Source organism: Calonectris borealis, chromosome 7, assembly GCF_964195595.1.
Source record: "Calonectris borealis chromosome 7, bCalBor7.hap1.2, whole genome shotgun sequence".
Classification (NCBI taxonomy): Eukaryota; Metazoa; Chordata; class Aves; order Procellariiformes; family Procellariidae; genus Calonectris; species Calonectris borealis.
Window position 1 is genome coordinate 31,271,306 of NC_134318.1, and position 23,003 is coordinate 31,294,308.

The window sequence follows — 23,003 nt, forward strand, 5'->3', positions numbered from 1 at the left end:
AATTCCCCCACTATAACTGGTCAGCCACCTCCTCACGCTGTTGCCCAGCCAGGTACAAATCTCATCCCCTGTTCTGAGCTTTCTTTTCTCTGATACCTGTGCCAGGCAAAGCTTGTCACCCTGGTCCACCACAAATTGTCCTTGTCACATGTGTTTGGAGCTTACATATTCTGTGCAATGGTTTCCACGTTTGTGTTGGACTTCTCTGGTTGGAAATCTGCTGATTCATAGGATGAAAGATTGAAATGACTGAACATGCTGTGTTATCCAGCTTCTGGCAAAGGGCCAGCACCTGCTTCTGTTGGGACCGCAGACCCCTTAATGGAGGAAACACTCAGATTGCTGATACCTGCTTGTATCTTTTCGAGAAGAGGGAGGCAACATCTTCAGGTTTCAAAGCTGTCAGAAACTGGTTGTCTTTCATGAGTGCTTGGAAGAAAAGAGAGAACACTTCTGAAAAACAGCATTAAAAATTAATGTGCTTTCTTATCCCCCTTCCCAGGTGTCTCACATTCCCTTTCATGTTGCTGGGATTTCTTTTGAAGCAATTGTCATGTAAAGTGGTTTGGGAACATCGGCAATAGATTTCAGACCAGATTTCAAAAGGTTTGGTTTGTCATTCAGTAAGTTCTTATTTTGATAGCACTTTGTATTTTAAAAAAAAAAAAAAAAATCCGTCTCCCCATTGCCTTGTGCATTATTTGTGCGGCTAATGGAGAAATCGAGCCCAAGCTGTAGGGCTGCTTTGTAATTATATGTTCTGCAGATTACTTACTAATTGCACTTGGCATTACTTGCTAACTAAAAGATCATGCTGTACCATGTCATTTGCAGTGGTTTTCCTCTTCTGCTGGCACTTTAAAGGAAGTGCCCGTTGAGCTGATGAATAATCCCAGGACTGTTTTCCAAAGCTAAGGGAAAAGGGTCTGCCGTGATTGTACTGCAGGATTTTTATTGCAAGATTTTGGTTTTTCTCTGTATTCACAAAAACTCTTCCATCCCTCCTGACCTAGAATCTGACAGTGGTGCAGCTTTCCATGACCAGTTCAATATGGATTGCTAGTCAGTGAATCTGGCCAACACTTTGAATTTCTCTTCTGTGGAAAATCTCCATGTCATGACATTCAGTTTCACCTGGAGGTGGAAATAAACCCCTTCCTTCAGATTTCATCTGCATGAGAAATTCTGTGAAATTCTCGTTTGACCCTTCCCCTTGGGAAGCAGAATACAGACCAAGATTTTCTTGAACAAATTTGTCATCATGCAAGCTGCTATCTGCTGTTGGTATATTCTTGGTAGTTTCACTGCTACTGGTTTTTCTCCCTCTGAATAGTAGCAGCAGAACAAGGCCTTATGTCTGAGATGGTCTATGGGAATTACATTAATTTGCACCAGCTGAAAATCTAGATCCAAAAGAATGGCATATTTTATTGGGAAGAAAATACATCTTTTCTTTCTAGAAAAAATTGCCATTTTTCTTACTCTCTTTCTATCCACAGACAGAAGTACAACAGCCCTGAATCATCACACACTTGCCCTCAGACTACTGTTCCTAGTTAACAGGTCAGCCAAAAGCAACTGAATTAAAAGCTCCAAAGTGGCTCTTAAAGACCATATTTATTGTTTAGGAAAAAAATTAGACCATGTTTTTTGTTGGCAATTGCCTGCCTTTCCAGAGTCATCTTTCATCTTTTATGTTTCCTTTGTTTCCAGTCTCCTTCTCCCTGCATCATCTTGCCAGTCATGAGACGGTATAACTCTCACTCTCCCTCTTCCACTCTCCCTAATTGCTGATCTGTGTCTCTTTCAATTAGGTTCTGCTTCCTTGTCTCAGCTCCTTTCCATCCAATTTCCATGTAACCAGTGACCTCCTTTAACGCTAATTCCATCTAAACCCTAATAAAAAAGAATCAGGAGGTTACACAGCCCATTTGGTTTCCTCTAAAGTCATGACTTATGTTTAATTCATGGGGAAATAGCTCATCTCTCACTCCCCATTCATAAAACCTAACCCCGCTGGTACAATTTGCAACTGTTCCATTGCTGCTGTGTGTTTTTGGCCCTAACAGCTCAGCCTGCACATAGGAGCTAGTCTTGCTTTACTGCTGCTGTCCTACACACAGATGGCTTCAGATCCAGATTTCATAACAGGCCCTCTTTTTTGTGTACAATCTTCAGCATTTTCTTTTATTGTCTCAAAAGCTATAAATGTCAACAGGTGATGGAGGTACATTTATGTACCAAGTCCTTCTGTTAAGTGTGCGCACTGAGCCAGGATCTCTAGCATAGCATCACTATTTTCCCAGGTAATGTGGGACCAGGGTAGCCTGGCTAATGGGGAGAAAAATCCAATCCAAATCAAGGCAATTATGGAAGTGTGAGAACCTTGTACAGGGACACAGTTCATTCTCAGCTAAACTTAATATGTTTGGCTGGATCTTGGCTCTCTCTCTTAGGCCATCCTCCTACCTCTGGCTTATGTTACCCAGCACTCTGGATCAGAGGAAATGACAACGACTGGTTTGTGTTGCCTCCATGTATTCATGCCATGTTGATGCTGAACTAATCAGTTCTCCTGGAGCATGGAGCACTGGGGTATAAAGTACAATAAACAGCAGCAAACTACAACTCAGATCTGGCTAGGCTTCTTAGCTCCATCTCAGTGCTGGTTGTATAAATGCCAGAATAGGTCTTGTAGAAGAGCTTTATTCTCCAGGCTTGCCAAGAGCCACAGGAATGGAAAAGCAGAGTTTAGACATATGCAGGCTTTACCTGGCAGCTGCTCAGGTCTACATCTATGCATCATGCCCAAAAATTAAATGGCTTTAGAGTTCATGAGAGCAGACCAGCCAAATTTGAATAGCTCTGGTCCTTGACTTTTGCACTGATGGGTCCAAGCTGATGCTGCACGGACCTACCCTGGGTGAGGGTAGGTCAGCCCATCTGACACCTATCCTAGATGCTTGTAGAGAGGAACTCTCCAGTCTGTGCTATGCCACTGTGTTGAGGGTGGCATTGACCAAGACCTGCTCGTGAAACCACATTGGTGATACTTGCTGGGAAGGGGGGTTGGCCTTGGATATTTGGTTAGCTCTTAAAGCTGCAGCAGTAGCAATATGTGCTTCTGTTTGCTGGACATCAAAGAGAGAGTGAGCACCTTCAGTTGTGGTGAATTAACCACTCAGTGCTCCTGCAGCTGTGACTGCCCAGATCTGGGGCTCCCCCTGGTTTTGCTGAAATACCTTCGTCTAGAAACAACAGAAAAAACCCAACACACTTCTTTCCCTGCCAGGAGGTGGTTCTTCCAGATCGTGCTTCATAGCACTTCTTGGGTCCGCCCATTAAATAGCTACTTCTGGCACTACCTGTTAGAGGCACAGAGGTAAATAAAGAGGGTTTTTAACTGGAGTCAGAGGGCAATCTTGCTTCACTTTCTCCCTCTTACATTCCCACAACAAAAGCACAGATTCAGGTCAGCTGAAACGTACTGATCTGGGTGATTTTACTCTTGGGGTTTTTTTGCTTGCTAAGACACTTCCTCTGCAAGCATTTTTCTTTTACAATAAAAGGGAAAAAAAAGCAAGGTTGATTTCAGGCTTTCCTAAAGCATCAGTCTATTTATGATGACACTGCAATTAGCTTTTCCTTCAGTATTATCAATTAAAGTATCTATTTGGCTCTCTTTCTATCTAGTTTTCTGTTGATGCATCCATCTATCTGATTGTGTAGTTCATCTCAAAAGGTTCTGTCTATTAAGTATATTTATATTTTTTGCTTTTATTTTAGTTTTAAATATTCAAAATGCTTAAAAAATGCTTAAAACTTAACCAGTCTATTCTGTAGGGCCTAATCTTGTAAAAATCTGACTTCAGAGGCCCCAGGATACTTTCTGAGAAGCAAAATTAGGTACCTTTTCATCTCTCTCACCTTGTTGATATTCAGTAAAGGAAAAATGCTTCAGAAAGGAAAGTACATTTGATGTTTTGTGTAGTGAGGATGACCTTATCAGCTGCTTCCTTCCTTTGTATCTTCAGTCATCTGTCTCACTGATGGGCACAGCTGAGGACAGGAGGCATTACCAGAGACTTTGACGGTTTTCTCCCATTACATGCAAAGGAGCTAGGCTGACTAGTGAAGATAAAAGTCCTCCATCTACACCCAGACCAGACCAACCAGCCAAGTACAGACAGCTTCAACGTATGCTTTCTCCATATAATGTATTGCCAGTTTACTTCAGAAATGCTGGAAGGGGACTTGATTTAGGCATGAGAAGACATTTCTATTTCCACGTTTGGGCAGCTCGTGTGAAACTGCCAGTAGGGATAGATCCAGATGGATACAGCTGATACCTTTCCTGTGAGCAATACAGGAGCTAGTACTTGAGAAGTTCTATTTCTCATACCCTAGGCAGGGACAGGAATTAAATCTATGGACCAGAGGTGGATGAGTGTTATCTTGTGACCCTCAATTCTTTCTGTTGACCTGTCAGGAATGAGCAGTACTGAATTACATAAAAAGCACAACTATCAACAATGCAAGGAATGATAAGGCAAAAGCAATGCAATTTGACAAGAGAACACTGTATAAATGTAAAAAGCTTTTTAAATAGTTTCTGTACAAGGTTATCCAGTCAGTATACACCGCATTTGTAAGTTATTGTGTATTTAAAAAATTAATGAAAGATATAATTATAACAGCATTACCAATGACCTTTTCCAAAATGACTCCATTATGAAGCTGTAAGCATTTCAGAATTGTTTTCCAAGTTCCTAGTAATTTTTTTGCAAATTAATGACATCCAGTCCTGGCAATAAAAACCTTGCCTTGTTTCTCTAAAGAAGGGATTGGGAAGCGTTTTCTGGTTTCCTAGCAATGGTTTCACTGTGAGTTATGCATAGAGCCAGTTAAGAAGATGCTGTCCTATTAGCTAAGACTTTATGTGGAGTTTTAACTGTTTAGTCTGAGGGACAGAACAAAATCTATCCCGTCTAAAGCCTGTAAATTACCATTCCATGGCTTAGGTTGGAGAACCTTTGTTAAACTGAGCTTAGTCAGAAAACTGACTCTGTCTAAATGCCATCTGGGCTCTTGTATTTATTGCTTCTCAAGGACTTCCAGAACAGACTGCTTAGATGAAAAAAATCAAAACATACTTTTTGTGTTGGCTTCCCAGAGTTGGACCTTGAAAACCAAGCTCTCTTCTTTTGTCTTCTATTCTTGCAACAAGCAATTAAGAGCTTTCAGTTAGACCATGGCAGACAAAGTTATTGAGGCAAAATTCATAATACATTATGTCCCCTTTTCCCCTGTATCATCTTGATAGTTTAGCTATATTTATTTAAAACCTTCCTAATTTAGTGAGCAGAGAAGAAGTAAATGAGAAATAAAGGCACATGGGAATCAGATAAGATAAATGAGATTATATCGTCAAAGCAATGTGAGGACTCACCAGTTGAGTAGGGAAAAATAAACTCCCACCAATCCCTTTTTCCATCTCTTTCCCTGGGACTTGTTTTGTTTCTAAAAGAGATAGGCTCAAAAAAAAAAAAAAAAAAAGAGAGAGAAAAAACACACTTCAGACTGCTGAGGTAATGAGCACACAAGATTTTTCCATCTTCAGCCAACAAGAAGTTGTTATCTCCTGTACACTATCTTCTGCCTTGCCTTTTACAGCTCTTCTAGATCAGCTACAGAAATCCAGATGTACTAACTGGAGCACTTAATGCTAAGCACTTATAGATAGCTGAACACTAGCAGTTTTAGGATGTTGCAGCTCTTTGCCGTCTGCCCAACCCTCTCTGTTTGGCCTAGCCACCCAAAACGTAGACTGGGGAGGGGTCGTATGCATGCATCTTAGTCACTATGGAAAAATGTCCAGTGATGTAGTTCACAAAACTGATGAAAGCAGGGTTCAGCTGCAATACCTGATTTTGCCTAGTCAGGGTTTGTTCCCTGTGATGGTTTGTTTAGCCCATTTTTAATTCCATAAAAGATGAGGGTTTTCACCACTTCCCAGGGAAAGCTGTTTGAGAGTCCAGCCCACAGATCACATAGCACTCTTTTCCATTCCTTATGTTTGCTTACTCTCATAGAAGTTTCAAATGCAAAACAGAGTCATCTTGAAATGTAACGTAACCTTCATCATGTTGGCTGGTCAATCAAAAAGTGCTGTAGGCATCCAGGTTGCATTTATTATTGGTGAGCAGTGCTCACAGGGTGCGGTTGCTTGCTAGCTGCTCTGCATATGAGCAGCTCTTATCTTTGAAGGCTGCATTGCAATGGTTGATCAGGCTTAAGAAGCTTTTTATTGGCGGGGGGGAGGGAAGTTACTACTTTAGGAATCAGGTGACCCAGAACCATCTCTGCAGCAGAGAGGAAAACATCCCTCTCTGTTCACACTCCTCTAATTACATTTAGTGTAGTATTGTTTCCATCTAAATTATAGCAATTATATACAAAGATCTTCTTTGAAATCATTTAATTAAAGAGCAGCTAATGCCTTGTGCTTTTGGAATGCTAATATATTGCCTTCCACTTAGGAAACCTTGTTTTTTCCATTAATTATCATTATCATGGAGAATATCAATGGTAGAGGGGTTTTTCAGCTTGTTTTAATAGATTTAAAAAGCAAGTGGTTCTGGCAATTTTTGTAGCTTGTAAAGCACAAAGAAGCCTTTTGTTCTCTTGCTGGACAGTTAGCTAAGAGTCAGTCTGAGGAACAACATTTTCCTTGAGATGCTTTGGCTGCCAAAGTGTTGGGTTTCTCCAGCCCTGTTATCTTCTGGGTTCAGGCAATTGTTTGTGTTTGATTATGTTCTCCCCTATGTTTTCTGTGTAATAAACACCCAGGTCAAATCCTGAACTGGTGTAAATCTGCTGGACTAAATGATTTCTGCCTGCTGAGTTGCTGCTTTGTGGGAATGACATTTCAGTCATGCATCACATCCAGGACAAACAAGATTCATGGGAGAGCTGCTCAGCCGTGCAATAATACTGCGACAAGACATGCACTCTGTAAGAGTATGTGCTGAAAGCAGTTGTGGCATAAGAGCTGGTGGGATTTACCCAGTGCCAAGGGAAAGTTGGAAGGGGAACTGGAGTTAGAACTCCTACTTGAGTACAGTTTCGGAGGCTTTCTGCGTTCCCCCTCTGTGCTATTTCCTATTCCTCCCTTCTCCCTCCTTCTCCCAACAAGTGCCCTGGCACCCCATATTGCTGTGGTTCCCGTGGGCTGATTTTGGTCCAGGATGTGCCTTCTGTGTTGAGGAACAGGAATTACAGTTTCTTCCGTAGCTTTGCCTGAATGCGGTGGTGTTTCCTATCGCTAATGCCCCACAATTAGGACTACAATAAGAAATGTTCTGAAGAGCCAGCAACAATCTACCTAATAAATCCATTCCTACACACAAGTCTTTCCCCACCTACTAATTTCTAATCTGTGTACGCATTTGTCATAGGTTCTTCTTGCATTGTATCTTCTCCCCTTCTTGTCAGCTTCTTGGAACTTGCCTCTATGAGGCAGAACTTGGATGTAGAAAGGCGTCCACAGCAAACCCACAACTCCAGGCTCTCAGAACTATCCCACCCCCCTTTCTCTCCCTGATACCCATCACCTGAGACAAGTCTAAATGGGATAACATGACTGATTCCTGGATGGTCTCTGTTTTAGGAAAAACAGCACAATGCAGAGGAGTTTTGGTGCAGGCTACAGTCTACAGGAGTAGTTTGGGCAGTGAGGGGAGAGCAAAGCCAACAGCCCTGTGTGGTTACAGTGTAAATTAAGATGAAGTAGAGTAAAGAATGGCAGCACACTGGGGACACAGCAGGAATCCGGATTGCAGTCAGTGCTTGGAAACTCAACAGAAGTTTTCTCTTTTGTTTCTTTTTTGCTTTCATAAGAAAATTTGTAAATCATCTCTCTCTCCCCCTCTTTCTTTTTCAGTCTGGAATAATTAAAAAAACCAAAAACTTTAATCTCCTAAGTGGCTTGGCTAAAAATGTAGATTAGTGAAAGATTTGGTATAAGGAAAAAAATCGTTCTTTCTCTGCCCTCTAAATCTCACAACAAGGGTGATAATATGACGTTTCCTTCTTCATGAGTGTCAGAAAAGATTTAGGTTTCAGTACATACAGAATTTTTAAAATCTGAAACTTGTATTTTAGATTAGTTTTTAGGTTCTTTTGTATATTCATTTGAAATAGCCAAGGATTTGGCATGTTATAATGACAAATCAACTTCATTGTTGTCATTTTTTTGTTGTTTATGTGTACTGAGATGTTCTCCCTGCCAATGAGAAGCTGTAGTTTTGTTAACGGCTTTTAAAGTCTGGCAACCTGTGTCCTTGCCTTAATCTCCTCCTGTTACACACCTCTTTGGAAATCCAGCTGTAGCTGATTGAAAAGCTGTTCCTTACTGACAAAATCACAGCTGGCCAAGGGAATCGGAATCTGTTACTTGATCAAAAACTGAACACCCTGCAGAACTAATGCAATGTTTCTGGATGGATGAAGTCTCTTCTCTGGGTACCTGGTGTTATTTATTAATTAAACCATGTTTTTGCTATGATTTTGCTTTCTTTGGTGAAGGTGCAAGCTTCCAACGTGTGGAGTCCCTTAGTATTTGTGGTGATGATACTTTGGTGATGTATACCATCAGTGCTTATTGTTGCTTTGGTCCTTCCTTTCCAGACACTTAAGCATGCACATAGCTTTCCCTGTAGGTGAAGGAGTGCCATATAGTTAGGATGGCATTTAGAGACACCTGTGTTCAACAACCAGCTCTGCTGCTGACGTTCTGGTCCAAACTTGGGCAGAAGCCTCTGATGTTTATTCAATTTTATATGATCTCTTTCATCACCCTGTTAGTTACAGACCTGTGCCTCAATTTTAAATTACAGCCTGAGTCCTTCTCCCACTATTTTTTCAGTGCTGACCCTTTAGCTCCAACTGCTCCTGTGTACTGTCTTACTCAGTACAAGCCTTGCGTTGCCCTGGAATTGTGCGGGAAAATGTGTCATTTTCATCTTGAAAAACAACTTATTACTTAACTAGGTGAACCATGGAGTGTGATCAATGAATGCTGATGATGAGTGACCTACTCAAAAGAATTAAGAAAAAACTGCTGATAATCTTACAGTGGTGATCACTTATAATTCCACTCCTACTAGCCATAGTCAGCATTCACCAGGTGGAAGGGAGGCTGCTGTCTTTGCAGGTCGCTTGCCTATAGTCTGTATCCCAAATATGTTATTTCATGTGTTTCTTTTACAATTCATTAAATAGTAAGTTTGTGCAACACGAAAGTTCAGCAGTAAAGAAACTGAGTCAGCTAAGAAAGGCTTGATTTTGAGACAACCAAACCCATACATTCATCAGAATAGCTCCCTTTACATTAGGCACATTACTTTCTAGTCTGGTTGTTTATTGTTCTGAGTGATACCTAGCTGTCTGTATTAGACTCGGGGCCTGTTGTGCTAAGCACTGGAGGCATGGAAGACCTTCCAACACAGGCTGTACAAGGGGTCAGGCAAAGGCTAAACAATCCTAGGATGTTACAGGTACAGGACTGAATAACATTTTCTGGCATCAAGCTCCAAGACGGTATGTTGCTTTCTGCAGCTGAGATTCATGAGAAATTATTTGCTTAATGGAACCATATCTCTGGTTGACTCTAGTTCTTTCTTTTTTCATCTCCCATGCTCAGAGTTTTTGGGCACTTCAGTCTCCGTTCTGAATGGCAGCTGGTCAAGGTGGACTACAAGTCTATCTTCAGCCGGAGGTGTAACAAAGATGACTACCAAACCTGGCATCTGCACAACCAGGTATTCCCATTGTGTAGGGAGGGCATGAGGGGGGCTCCTTTTCCCGTACTCTGTGTTGCCAGGTAGGAATGTATTTGTTCTTTTCAGCAGAGCATATGGATTTTTTGCATCCATCAAATCACAGTTCTAACCTGTTGATGCTTTATCTCCCTTGAAGCATATGAATGAATAAACATGGGGCCAGTCTTCTCCGGGCAAGTTAGGGAGATTGTTAACTTTTCTTTGTATGAAAATATTCCACTGCTCCAGCTGGGTCTTCTTGCCCTCGGTGCTCAGGGCAATGTAAAACCTCACCTTGTGATTGAATTGTAGGAGACATTGAACTCTTTGTAGCTCTGTCAGTGACTCATGAAAATAATTTTGTTTCACTTTGCCTTTCTTTTCCCTACTCAAAAATGAAAACAAAATCATTTATTCATTCTGCAGGTCCTGCAGGTGTCTGTAAAACTCTGGGGAGCCCTTGAATAAAAGACACCAAAGAAGACCAAATTATTTCATTTTATTCAAGGATACATGCTTTGCTTTTCATACACTCTGGCTTATTTTCACGCTGGATATATTTAGGTCCTGAAGCCACTATAACTGGGAGAGCTCAACACCCTCTGAAGATTACTTATGGGTTACTGGCCACCAGTATGATGTCCCACTCCCTGCAGGGCAACGTAACTAGAGCCAGAACTATTGGCATTCTGATGTTCCTGAATGAAATCCATGAATTAGGAATGAGCATTAATTTGTCAAGAATGTATCAGATACCTGAAGTCATAGAATTGAATAAATGAAAATAATTTACATGAAAGAAAAGGGAAGATGTGTGTAACCAGGCAGCCATCTTGGGAATCACTGTTAATGGGAAAGAGAAGTGTTTCAATTAGGTGTTGTCTTTTTTTCTTACTTCTATGCAGACAAATTATTTCTGCATCAGAGAAAATTCTGTTTATAGCAACTCACCTAAATGTCAAATGTTTCTTTTAGATTACCTACTCCCAGTAGTGCTCTTGGAAACCTTTGTGTTCAAAAAGCCCAATATAACACACCATCAAAATCATTTGAGGTCTATAACAAAGCCAGGACTATCAAGGAAAGAGGAGGGGAGCCAGGACTCCTGGGTTCCACACCTAGATTTTGCCCCTGCCCTGGCTTTCAGGCTTGGGCATTTCTTCCCATAGTAGCTTTCATATGGAAGAAACCCTGGAGTACATCCACATTGTCTTTTCAGGATAATTTATAGGACTACATATACTGGCAGATGCCTTCTGAAATATGGCATAACTGGGTGCCTGCGATGACTTAGGCACCCAGGCATTTTGGGCACATTGTCATTAGCATCCCAACTCAATGCTGAACACAGTGCACTCATGGGTCCTCCCAAGGTGGCTTTTGAGTTTGCAAAGCCATAAAAGGGAGCTAGACTCTTAGCTTCCAACTCTCCCAGTGGTAATTGCATGCTTTCATTGCCTTTTGTGTCTTTTGACAAAATGCTCCATTTAGGGCCCAGCTGCCATTACAAATCTGTTTTTCTTTCTCCTCTTGTTCCTTGGCTGCTGAAGGGGGAGCCTTGTGTTATGGGAGAGAGGAAGATCTATAAAAAACGCAAGCCTGGAGCCCAGTGTTCCCTAGGTCAGGACTATTCCCAAACTGTGGTGTCTGAACCATGTGTCTGCGGTCAAGGGGACTTTGAGTGGTGAGTATGTGACTCTGGGGACTTTTGCAGGGACTGTTCTTGTAGTATTGGCAGTGGCCGAGCTACTGCCCAGACAGAAAACCTTGCAGAGAAACTGGGTCTCATGCAGCTTTGTGGCTGTGATCATACCATATAGCATAGATGTGGTCCCCATACCTGTTGTGTGAGGGAGGTGTCCCCTTCATCTCTGGGAGAGATTTGTTAATCTCCATGAGAAATCCAAGCCTGGAATTCAAAAGCAGAAAATTGCAAGTACTGATTAACATTTTTTTGTCCATCATTCTAGAAGAATGACAGCCAGGACTCATCTCTGGTCGAAAGCATGTCCCTTACAGGAGAAAGAGGGAATTTCTCTGTCCTCACTTCCAAGGTCATTGAATACCTAGAGAGCAAGACATCAAAACATGCACATTTTTATCATTATTCCTTTGAATTCTTGGGAACCATTTGTTGCTTTTTAGCAATGTTTTACTGAGAAATTTCTGAAAGGGTTTCTGTGACATGACTGTACAGCCCACCCTTGTCAGATGTAGCTACTTGTTTTGCATAAATATTGGTGTTTCTAACTTAATGCGGCCATAATTTCCAAACTGCGTTAAGGTCACTTTGAAAGAAGCTTAAAAATAAAACAAGGGAAAAATGAACCACTGCTTGATATTGCTTGACAATCAGGGATAGGAGATGGGAGAATGCATAACAGTCAAGATCTCTGCACAAGGAATTCCTGCAGGGAACCTGTGGTAGGCAATATTTCAAAGATTTAAGACTGTCAATAACTGTGATGTTTGAGATTAAATGATCAGAATGTCATTTATATGGAGTTCAAAATACCCTGAAAGCAGATCAGCTGAGAAAGCATTTTCATTTTTATAGTAGGTTATCAGGATCAGTGTCTGATTTGGTATCGGTGTGATTCCTGAAAACTTCACTTGCCTTTGAATCCTTCCTGAAGAGGTGTGAGGCATGAGATCTGTACACTTATTTGGGCAGCTGAGACTCACAGTTCTTTTTAGAACATGGACACACTGGAATGTGGCAAAAATGAATAAAAAATGTAGACCAAAGTGTTTTCTTGAATATTGGAGTAGTTTGGCTCTAAGAGAGGTTCAGGGATATGGAGCAGAGACTTTCATCTTATCTGAATGGATGTTCAATTTGTTCCTAATGCCAAAATTACATCTGAGACTCCTTAGCTGGACTCAGGAGATCTTTCCCCTTTGTTCTCATCATGGGAACTTGCAGGATGAACAAACTATCTTTCCCTGCATTATCTGCCCTTGGCATTGGCATATGCCTCTGAGCTGAACCAAGCACCAATCTCCAGGGATGCTTATGAATTTGCTCTTTTTTCTTTTTTTTTTTTTGCGGCTTTGTGCCTCACCAGCTTTCTATTTTCACAGTGAAGCTTGTCTTTTCTAAGCTGTAAGTGGAAAACTGTGGTAGGTAAATTGGTCTTAAGTGCTGTTCTGCCTTGAAAAGGGTCTGCATCAGAATGCACCTTTTCAATCAATTGACGTGTTCCTTGCATGTGTTCAGTATCATTTTTGCTTAACTTTTCCACTAACATGAGAGAATATTGCTGTTAACCTTGTCAGTCCTGCAGAGGAAATGCAGTTAGAGGACAGTAAGCTGGCTTTTGTTTCAGACTCTGTGCTGCCAACAGAATTGTTAACTGGCTTTTAATTGCAATATTATTATAGCTGGTGATGGAGAATCAGAAGAACCAGCTTCATTTTAAGATTGAGTTTTGATGCTAATCTGCAGGGCTGACTGGAAGAAGGTGTGGGGCAATCAGTTTGAAGAAAACACTAGCAATGCTGGAAATGGGGCACCAAGCTTGATTATCTTAAGTGATTTTTAAAGAGGAAGGGTGGACCCATCTTCTCTGACTTGTGACTTCTAAAGGATGAGACAGTTATTTAGTCAGTGGCAAGATAGAGGTTATTCTAGAATATGATTCATCTGTCTTCTTTTGGATGTCAATATGTGAAGGGGAGGTGCTGAGAAGTGCCTTTTCTCTCTGCTGACTGGAAGAAGGCTCTAGGCAGGGAGCTTATGGAGATATGTCCCCACTGTAGGTAAGAAGGACAGCTCCTACTCTTTCACCTGGTTCTTTTGAAAAGGAAAGATGTCCACTCAGCCTTTTCTGGCTGGGTTCACAACTGCCAGTTGTTCTTGGAAACACTGACTGGCCTGTCTCTTGTGTGTGACCTGAGCAGGTCCTGCGGAGAGTCAGGGAAAGGAGAAGGGTCAGCAGGTGGGGTTGTGTGAGTACACTGGGACCAGCAGGTCCCAACAGACAGGCCCTCTGATTCCTCAGTAAGTAGGTTTGGAGGCTGGTTCTGGTCACAGAGCATCCCATGCTACTAGGTGTGATGATGCCTGCTTTCGAGAGCTGTGCAGACAGGACAAATGACTGTGGGAGCCCTACAGAACAAGCTGTGAGGGCTGTGCTCCCTCCCTCTCAGTCACAGCGCCCTTGCCCCTGCCTGCCTCATGTTGCAGTGCTATCTGTTTCCTGCTGTTAGACATAAGGCTGATCTGAATGTCAGGGGCATAAACCAGGATCCAGGGCCGCAGTTCAACAAATCCTCATGAGTCAAGATCAGGGGTGACTCCTGCCAACCCTCGCAGTCATTTCCAAAAGCAAACCCTGGCCTTTTTCTGACAGATAGAATGGCAGAAGGAACTCAGAAGTGTTATTAAAATGCTCACTGATCTTTCTTTTCCCTCCTCTTGCTTCTTTATTTACTCTGTCAAGATAGCTTTCCTGAGAAAGACAGCACAGCAGCTGGACTTGATTATTTCCTTAACTTATGCAAACCCTGGGGCTTATGAGAAGGAAGGTGGGCAGCATGCAAGGTTTTAATATACATTTACCAGAAGTTAATGAACAAGCATGGAACCTTGAGGGCATACAGCAATGTTGTCTTTAATTTTATTAAATATTTATGCAGCTCTTTTCTTCTTTGGGGCAAAGTACAGCTCCTCCTGAATATTTTTAATTACCAAGTCACTGCCAGGCATTTTTGACTGTGCAGGTCAGACCCACTGAGAATGATTAAATAGAATGTTGAGAGAAAAAGCATTAGGGAATCTCCGAACCTTTTAAAGTAGCTTGCAGAATTTTTGCCCTCCAAAAAAGACACAGTAGCAGCCTTGGGTCACTGGGGACATAGCACAATTTTGTCTCACCAAAGCTCTTCCTTGAGACTTTCTTTGGCAATTCAGACTCTGAATAGGGGAAGGATTAAACTCGGAGTGTCCTAAAGGCACAGAGAGCTTTCAAGGCAGTGGCTTCTGTAGTGTCTGTGTTTCCACAGAGGTTTAGTTTGTTGGCATTTGTTGACCTGCTTCAGGCAAAAATCCAGAATCCCTTTTTATCTGCCCCTTGAATCCAGCCTGCCAATAAAGGCTATGAATAGAAACCTGATCCAGAGCCTATTAAAACTTATTTAAAGCTTTGGATTAATCCTATTTCTTCATTGTTGTATTGGCATGCAAAGGCAGCTGTAAAAAGAAGTCTTGAATGTGGTTGTGTGCGCTTCCACTCTTTGGTGGTCCAAGGAAGCATCAATACCCTGGATTACCTTCCTCATGTGACACAGTATCATGTAATCCTTAGACTACCAAGTTGGCTGTGTTGTTTTAGTTTAGTGTTGGAAAAACATGAGCTATGGTTTTCTTTCAGGCCAGTCATAGCTCAGTCGAAGAGCAGGGAGGCCATTAACATACATAAATATACATACCTTGGTTATTTGTTCAGGAAGTGCTTCTGGTGTTTTATATTCTTAACTGCTTTGCTGGGAAAAAGTAGTATTATATCTTCGAATTAGTCTGGTTTGTTCTGAAAGCAAAGACTGCAAAAAGCAAGCAAACCAAAAGAACCCAACAAGTGAAGCTATTAGAGATTAATAGGAAAAGAAATTAACAGTACAATTTTCTTTCTGAATCTCTGCCCATGTTTTGTTACCAAATGAAACACAAGTCCTCCAGTGCTCTGCAAGGTTGGTAGTTCTGGTGTTGTCAGGTATCACATACCTCCTGTGAACTGTGTCCTTGCCTCTCAAACTAATCAAGCACTTTGTCTCTGGATAAGCCCAATCCATGATGTTGTGCCATCCAGCAGAGAGCCACCAACACACACATGCTTTGGGGAACAAAACCATCACCTAAACCTCTGAGCTAAATCTAGTCAATGGGTACAGTGATGCACTCTTGACTTGTCTCCGTAGTGACTATGGGTATGAGAGGCACAGCAACAACCAGTGTGTCCCAGCCTTCTGGTTCAGCCCGTCCTCCCTGTCCAAGGATTGCAGCATTGGTCAGAGCTACTTGAACAGCACTGGGTAAGTGAACTTTGCAATCTCTCTGGTTTTGGTGACCTTGCAGTAGACAAGAGAACCTGGATGGTTCTTTTTTCTCTACATCCTGCCTGGCTCTTTTCCGGTCTTATTCGTGAGGTAATGTTTGCAGCAACACCTGTATGGAACATTGCCTCATTCCTCAGAGGCAGGGAGGTGCACATTAACATAAGTGACATGTAGATATTGTATTGCTATCAGGTGATCTATGATCCCTGGAGCCTAGACTTGGAGCTCCCCTTTGCTGCAAAATTAAAACGTGAATCAAGAAGGTCTATCTAAGAAACAGCTGAACAGTTAAAATGACAGGTTCAAGGTACTTCACATCATGTTTCATTGAACCTCTTGCTATCTTACAGCTTGTATTTATAACAGCTTCTGGGGAGGCTCAAATGAGCAATTTTTAGCCTCTTTTTTTTTTTTTCTCTGCCATTTTCACTTTGTATATATAATGCCTTGAGACTTCAGACAGGCTACATGTGCTGGTTTCTCTTGGTTTTACCCAGAACAGATGGCAAGTGTTGGTTTATTACGGTAGTATCTCTTTGCAAATGCTATTCTATCGTGCGGGGGATACTTTGAAACTCTGGTTGTGCTGGCTGGTGCAAAATTGCGATGTTCCTTCTCAGGTACTGCAGGCCCTGAAGACTTTGTAGGGCTGCTTCTGCATGTTCGATTGTTATGAGAGGGTTGTTCATGGCTGGTTGATGCAGGTGGCTGAACAAAGTGAGGCTGCTGGGAGTCTGGAGTCACTTAACTTCAGACACCCCCTTTCAGCTGAAAGATTGCTATAAATATGGGTTGTAATTACAGGAGCACTGGCCAGTATGACTGCCTGTAGCCCTCTTGACAGAGAGAAATAAGAAAACAGTTGGGGTCTGTGTCTTCTTAACCAATCCTGTATTTTTACTGTGAAATTACTAGAAAGGGTTAATCCCCCTCAAGAACACTGGGAATAGCCAAGTGTCTTGCTAGTTAGCTAACCTCTTCCAAGAACAGCCAAGAGAAAAACCCATTCCTTGAATCATTTTAAAATTGGACTGGACAAAGCTCTTGGCAGATCATTCCAAGTGCCTTCTAGCAAAGTAGAGGCAGACAAAATGTAATCATAATTAAAAAGCTGGGATGCAGGGTGCAATCCTGCAGGCATGGAGAGTTGGGGGAGTTCTCTGCAGAATTCACCTCGACAATGTGTGTCTGTTCTCAGTGATGCTGCTGAGAATCTCTGGAGAAGGTTGGATCGTGATTTGTTTGGCTTTCTCCAATTTAATAAAGCACTACATTTCTTTGATTCTTCCTTTCAGTGAGGGAATCATGCACGCAGTTAGCCTTTGAAAAAACACATGCATTAATATGGAGTAACAAAACAAAATCAAAGCAAAGAAACTTTTCCGCCCACAATCTGAGCCCAATTTCCTTTTGTTACTGTTCTCCAGGTACCGAAGGATTGTGTCTAACAACTGCACAGATGGCTTGCAAGAGAAGTACATGGCCAAGATGGAGAAATGCCCTGGAAAAGCACCTCAGGGACTGCACATCCTCACTACTGATGGAAAGTTGGTCATGGAGCAGGGACACAATGCCACCTTCATCATCCTTATGGAAGAGGTTTGTTAGTGGGCTCAGCAAACCTTTCACTGTGTGGCAGGACTGGCACGCTTTTCCTTCAGCTGTCAGGCTGCTGAGAGGAAAATAGGGATCAGGTGGGGTCATGAAATGACGAACACTACTGAGATTTAGGAGAATTCATGAAAGAGGGCTATACATGAAACATACAAACCAATCATATGGGGTCAAGCCAAAGGAGCATTTGGCCGGTTATCTTGTCTACCAGTGATGACAAAGCTGATGCTGAAGAAAGATAGATCTGGTCAAAAATAAATTTCCCCACTAGCTTCTTGCTGCCTCCAGTGAACTGCAGTTTATGGAGTTTGTGAGGCATAAATGGTGTCTCTATGCTTAATAATTCTGTTTCTGGGATGAAAAGTTTTAGCTGAAGCTTTGCTGGGAAAGGTTAAGAGCAGTGGGGAACATTTTCAGACTCACGGAGAACAGTGAAGGACATTATTTTTTTGCAGTAGGAACTGAGACTCGTCAAACCACCTCTGAGCTCTCCAGCCCATATCTTTTTATTTATAATGTGGTAAGATTCCCTCTGTAGCCAACAATAGCGTAAGTGATACCAGGCCATGCTGGTGCCTGAAGCATCAAAATATTGAGGCATTTCTGGTGGTCTCTCTGAGTCAGGTTCCCCTCTGTTTTGTAGCCCGTGTCGCCAAGGCTTGTGGCTCAGTGGAGAGTTTGATAGCTAAGGAAGGCACTTGGTATGTATTCAAGCTCACAGGAGGGTTTTTCAAATGATCTTATGCCTCTTCTGGTCTGTGATTTGATTTAATGTTTAGGGATATATGTGACTGCACCACAAAAAGCCCTGCTGTGTTTGCAGTTGCTGCATTCCCCTGCTGGCTTTTGACTGCCCGTGGAAGGTGTTATTGGAGGTCCAACAACGATTTTCCCACAATGGCTTGTGTTACATCTGTTTTCTGGTTAAACAGAAGGGTCAACTCGCAACCTCACTTCTAACATCTTTGGGTGTCTCAGGAGGGGCAGCCAGGGAGTGAGGTAGAGTTGGAGAACCATAAGTACATTTTGTCATCCACTCTGTCCTGTGTACTTCGTTTTAGGACAGTAGCTGGAGACAGCTGGGAGCCAGACACGTCATGTTCACAAACCTAAGAATAATGATCCTAGGACAGACTAGATGCCTGTCTCCTAAGTATCCTGCCTCTGACAACAAGTAACAGTAGATCTCTCGGGAAATCATATTAGAAACAGTGCAAGCCTGGTGTCCCTTCCCCTCCCAGTCCCCAGAGTAGCCTCCACTGGCAACTACTAAGACCTTCAAGAATACAAGAAGCTGTTGTAAGTCTGAGCATACTGCCATGGAGAAGTTTTTTCTCGTGATACCTTATTATTTTTTTTTTTAAACACACACACTTCTATTAATTTAAATTCTTATACAGTAACTAAATGTTTCATTGGGACCACACTAATCTGACAGGGCCTTTTTACATACTTCCTCAGAGGTTCATGCATGCTCTGCTTTTATACAAAGGAGATTTCTTGTCTACCTGGCTGATTCCTTTATATTCTGCAGACTTGACATGGTAAGACAATTTGTATAGACACTCTGAGTGGGAGTTCAGAAAAGAACAGACATAATCTAAAAATTAGGAATTGAGTAGTAATTTATTAAGGAACTCAAGCGGAACTGCTACATACAAAGAATGATAAACAGATGGGGAATAAGGCAGCAGTCAAGGTAGCTGAAGAGTGGAGTCTTTACAAGGCTTTAGAGATTGAAGAGGCAGCTGAATAAATATGTGAGGGCGTTCACCCTATGTCCTTTGTTGAAAAATAAGGTTAGTTAGAAAAATATTTCATTGAAACATTTTTTTTCTAAGAGAAGAGGATTTTCAAGAACATGTCTTTGTGGGTGAACAGCTTATTCCACAGAGGGTTGTGTGTCGAGTTTATTTCTTAAAAGAATAGACATTTTAAGAGGAAAAAAAAAAAAAACCAACACTGAGATTTTGGGCAAAAGTTTTCCAGTCTTTCAGCGTGAACCTGAGACAAATAATTGTCATCAAAGTATTCCTTGTTAGTTGGAAGAAATAATTTCTGTAGAAGTTTTCATTATTACATACCTTGCTGTCATACAGATTCATTCCTGCCTCCCTCCACCTTCTCTGGTCAGTCTGTTTCCTGGTGGGTTGTTTTGCACCTATGTCTACACTCTCTTTCTGAGCCAAAGAGCAGTCTGAAAAGCCCTCCTATGGATATATCTTTGTGATCTCCATTCAGCCTTCCTACGGTTTCAGACTAACCCTGATCAGCAACTTTGTGATTAGACATCAGTTCCTTTCTACCTTCTAGTAGACACCCTCAATATATAGATGTGACTGACCTTTATGCTGTCCAATGCTAAATTAAGACTTTATCATAGTCAATTGAAAACTGAGTTTCTCAGAATTTATAGATTTAGCTTTAGTAGTATTGTTCTTAGTGGTAATTCAGAATGTGTGTGTGGCTGTCCTGGTTTCGGCTGGGATAGAGTTAAATTTCTTCCTAGTGCTGTGTTTTGGATTTGAGAAGAATGAGAAGAATGTTGCTAACACGCTGATGTTTTCAGTTGTTGCTAAGTGCCCTGCTAGTCAAGGACAGCTTCGATGTTCTACCAAGTGCACGAGAGGCTGGGAGGGAGTATAGCCGGGAGTTTGAGCACAAAGAAATAATAGACTGCCAAATTGCTGTTGTATGGAGTTGTGTTCTTGACCAGATCTATGAATCTGGTTTTGCACCTGATCTTTTCCGTGCATCCCCAGCTCCCCTCTGAAAGATACATAAACTCCCCCATCAGGCCCAAATGGTTGTTTATGTAGCAGCTCCAGTTAAGAAACTGTTCTGTTCCCTTGTATTCTGTTTATGCCATCTCACAGCTTCCCTCTTTCAATAATTATGAGGTGGTGGCAAGGCTTTCTAACAGGTTTGTAATTGCAAGTGAGCTGAGAAGGCAAGCAGTGACTATTCAAAGAACAAGCCTGAACAAGTATTGGAGCTCTGCACATCTGTTAGAAGGTTGCTAAACTGTGTTTATAGAAGGAGATAGCCACATCCATGTCATATTTTTATGCAAACAATTTGAGAGCTTCATTAGAAGAACCAAAATACATCATGTATATACACTCCCCCCCAGCACCAAGCATATTTTGGATGAAATACAGCCCTCCTGAAATCAGTGGGAATTTGGCTCTCAATTTCAGAAGGCCAAAATTTCAACCACTGTTCTGTCTCTACATTTTTTGTCACTTTGCTAGTGTGGCTTCCAGGCAGGAAAACTTTCCCAGGCGATTCTTCATGGGGAGATGACTTTGAAGGTCTGTTCCATGGCAATACTCCTCTTCATCCATTCCACTACCCTTTGCCTCCTCACTGATTTCAGTATGCAGAGCTCCAATCTTTGTGACAGCCCCTAGCTCATTCTGGTTTGGTAGTTTACAGGGCTTAAAGCAATAAAATGTGCCTTTTGAATATATATGGACAGCAACGGCTTTTTTACATTTGAAATGCCTCCACTTCATTTCTATTTTAATTTATATTCATAAACTCCAGAATATCTGACATCATGTGTGGACCTAGCACACTTGTTTTAGTATTTTATAGACTGGATACAGAGGTATGAAAAAGGGAGAAAAAGAACATGATTAGTGTAATGGGCAGGCTTTGCATTGAAGACCGAACTCTCATAATTGGGTGGAAAGTTCATCTGCTACTGTTTAGTCATGAAAAATCTGTTCCTGTTTCTCCACTTCAAACCTTTTTATTTCAGCTAGAATTATATTGGAGAAGCAAGGAGGAAATAGAAAAGAGAATTGTAAGGCATGAGAGAGGAGCTGCCGTGATGGGTGCAAGAGATTTCAGCCTGAGGTCACCAGTGATGAATCCAGCCCAGATGAAATTTTTATCTTCTGTTCAGTGTTTCCATATGAGATGAACTTGTGGTCTTAGTACATTCACTTGAGAAGTGGTTTTGAAAGGTTTAACAAGCTGTGGGAACCTTTTTATCAAATAACTGAATATCCCAAGAGTGTAATTTTGCCCCTGCTAGAGAATTTTTCAGAGTGACTTAAAAAACTTCTCTTTCAAAAGGATGTTATTGGCTACTCAATATTATAGATAGGTTTTAGTGTGACTACCACTCTAGTCCTCTATGTTTTCTTTTTTGTTTATACTGTATTTTTAATGTCCTGGTAGGACACAAGTGAAAATGGTGCCCTGACCAAGTTAATAGACAAAACTCCCCTGGCTCCTGTGGAATGAGAATGATGGAGCAAGGAAGGAGAGAGTCTAACATATATAACCAAATATCCATATTTCAAAAACTACATGTAATAACCCTGATTATATGGGTGTGTACCTGAAGACTCCAAGTATACACTCAGGGCAAATTCACATCTGAAAAATACCCTTCCTACACACTGATTTGTTAATGCAGGCATAGCCTATGGAGAAGATAAAGTCTGTGCGGCATGCTGCAGTCCTGATTATGTACACAGGGGACCTGCTTCAGTGTAGCCTGGCTTCTTATCTGTGCTCCCAGGTTTTGATCCAAAGGACAAGATCAGGTGCACTTTCAGGGCTGGGACCAGTAGCAGAACACAGCATCCTGCCTGTGTCAGTACCGCCGTTGCCACTTATACAGGCTGATGGCAACTGCCAGGAAGACAGCAGCTCCTGTGAATTTGGAGTCAGCGGGAGGCAAGAACTGGGACCTCTTGCCTTTCATGGATGTTTCTATCTCTGCAGGAGCCTTTGTTCTCAGTTGCTGATCATTTGGGTTAGAACAGCCTGTGAGCTATTTAATGCTGATTTAAGGACCTCTTTTTCCATGATCCAGCCAATATTCTGCCTTTATCCTGACTGTCCTGGGATGATAGGAAGTCATGATCCAAAATGGATCTGTGCTACGTATGAATGTGTTTGGACCATATGAAAAACCGCTTACGGATGTGAGGTTCACAGTCAGAATTTAACTGCAAGCCATGTAAATGTCACACAGGATAAACTTGAAAACTACTGCTCAGAGGAAAGCTGGTGCTGTCAGCTCTAAAACTCCTAGGGACGGTCACATCTGTGGTTGTCCCAAGCAATCTTTTCCCTTTGTCTGATCTGCACAGTTTTTCTAGAAATTCATGGTTTGTTTTGTGCAATGCCTGGCCCAGAGGCTTTAGTGAAATCCGTGAGTTCAGTTGTCTTTACCAGTGAGCCCAGTGGATGTAGGACCCTGCAGAATTTGAGTTGGCTGTGAGGGGATTGGAAGTACATCAGAACTGGCTGTGAGTTACATGGTTGCTTTCCTCTCTTAGATCAGTATGTACTGGAACTGCACATTAACTTTGATCCTGACCCTGTGCACTTACAGCTATAATGGGGTTTATGAGGTGGCCATGAAATATTTCTGAATTTCCTACCTAAAAAACAAAACAAGACAAACCAAACAGTTAAATTTAGGGGCAGGGATTTTTAAAAAAAAAAAAAAAAATTAAACTTTGGAATCTCACTCTTATCCTCAAT

General features: G+C 41.8%; 1 protein-coding gene across 1 annotated transcript in view; it reads left to right on the top strand.

Moving 5' to 3' along the window:
• SORCS3 (sortilin related VPS10 domain containing receptor 3) overlaps positions 1-23,003 on the top strand; it is a 323,974-nt gene that overhangs the window by 276,991 nt on the left and 23,980 nt on the right. The window contains exons 15-18 of the mRNA XM_075154994.1: positions 9,704-9,821; positions 11,372-11,505; positions 15,741-15,854; positions 17,306-17,477. Of these exons, the coding sequence (XP_075011095.1) occupies positions 9,704-9,821; positions 11,372-11,505; positions 15,741-15,854; positions 17,306-17,477 (538 nt within the window). The remainder of the gene's footprint in view (positions 1-9,703; positions 9,822-11,371; positions 11,506-15,740; positions 15,855-17,305; positions 17,478-23,003) is intronic.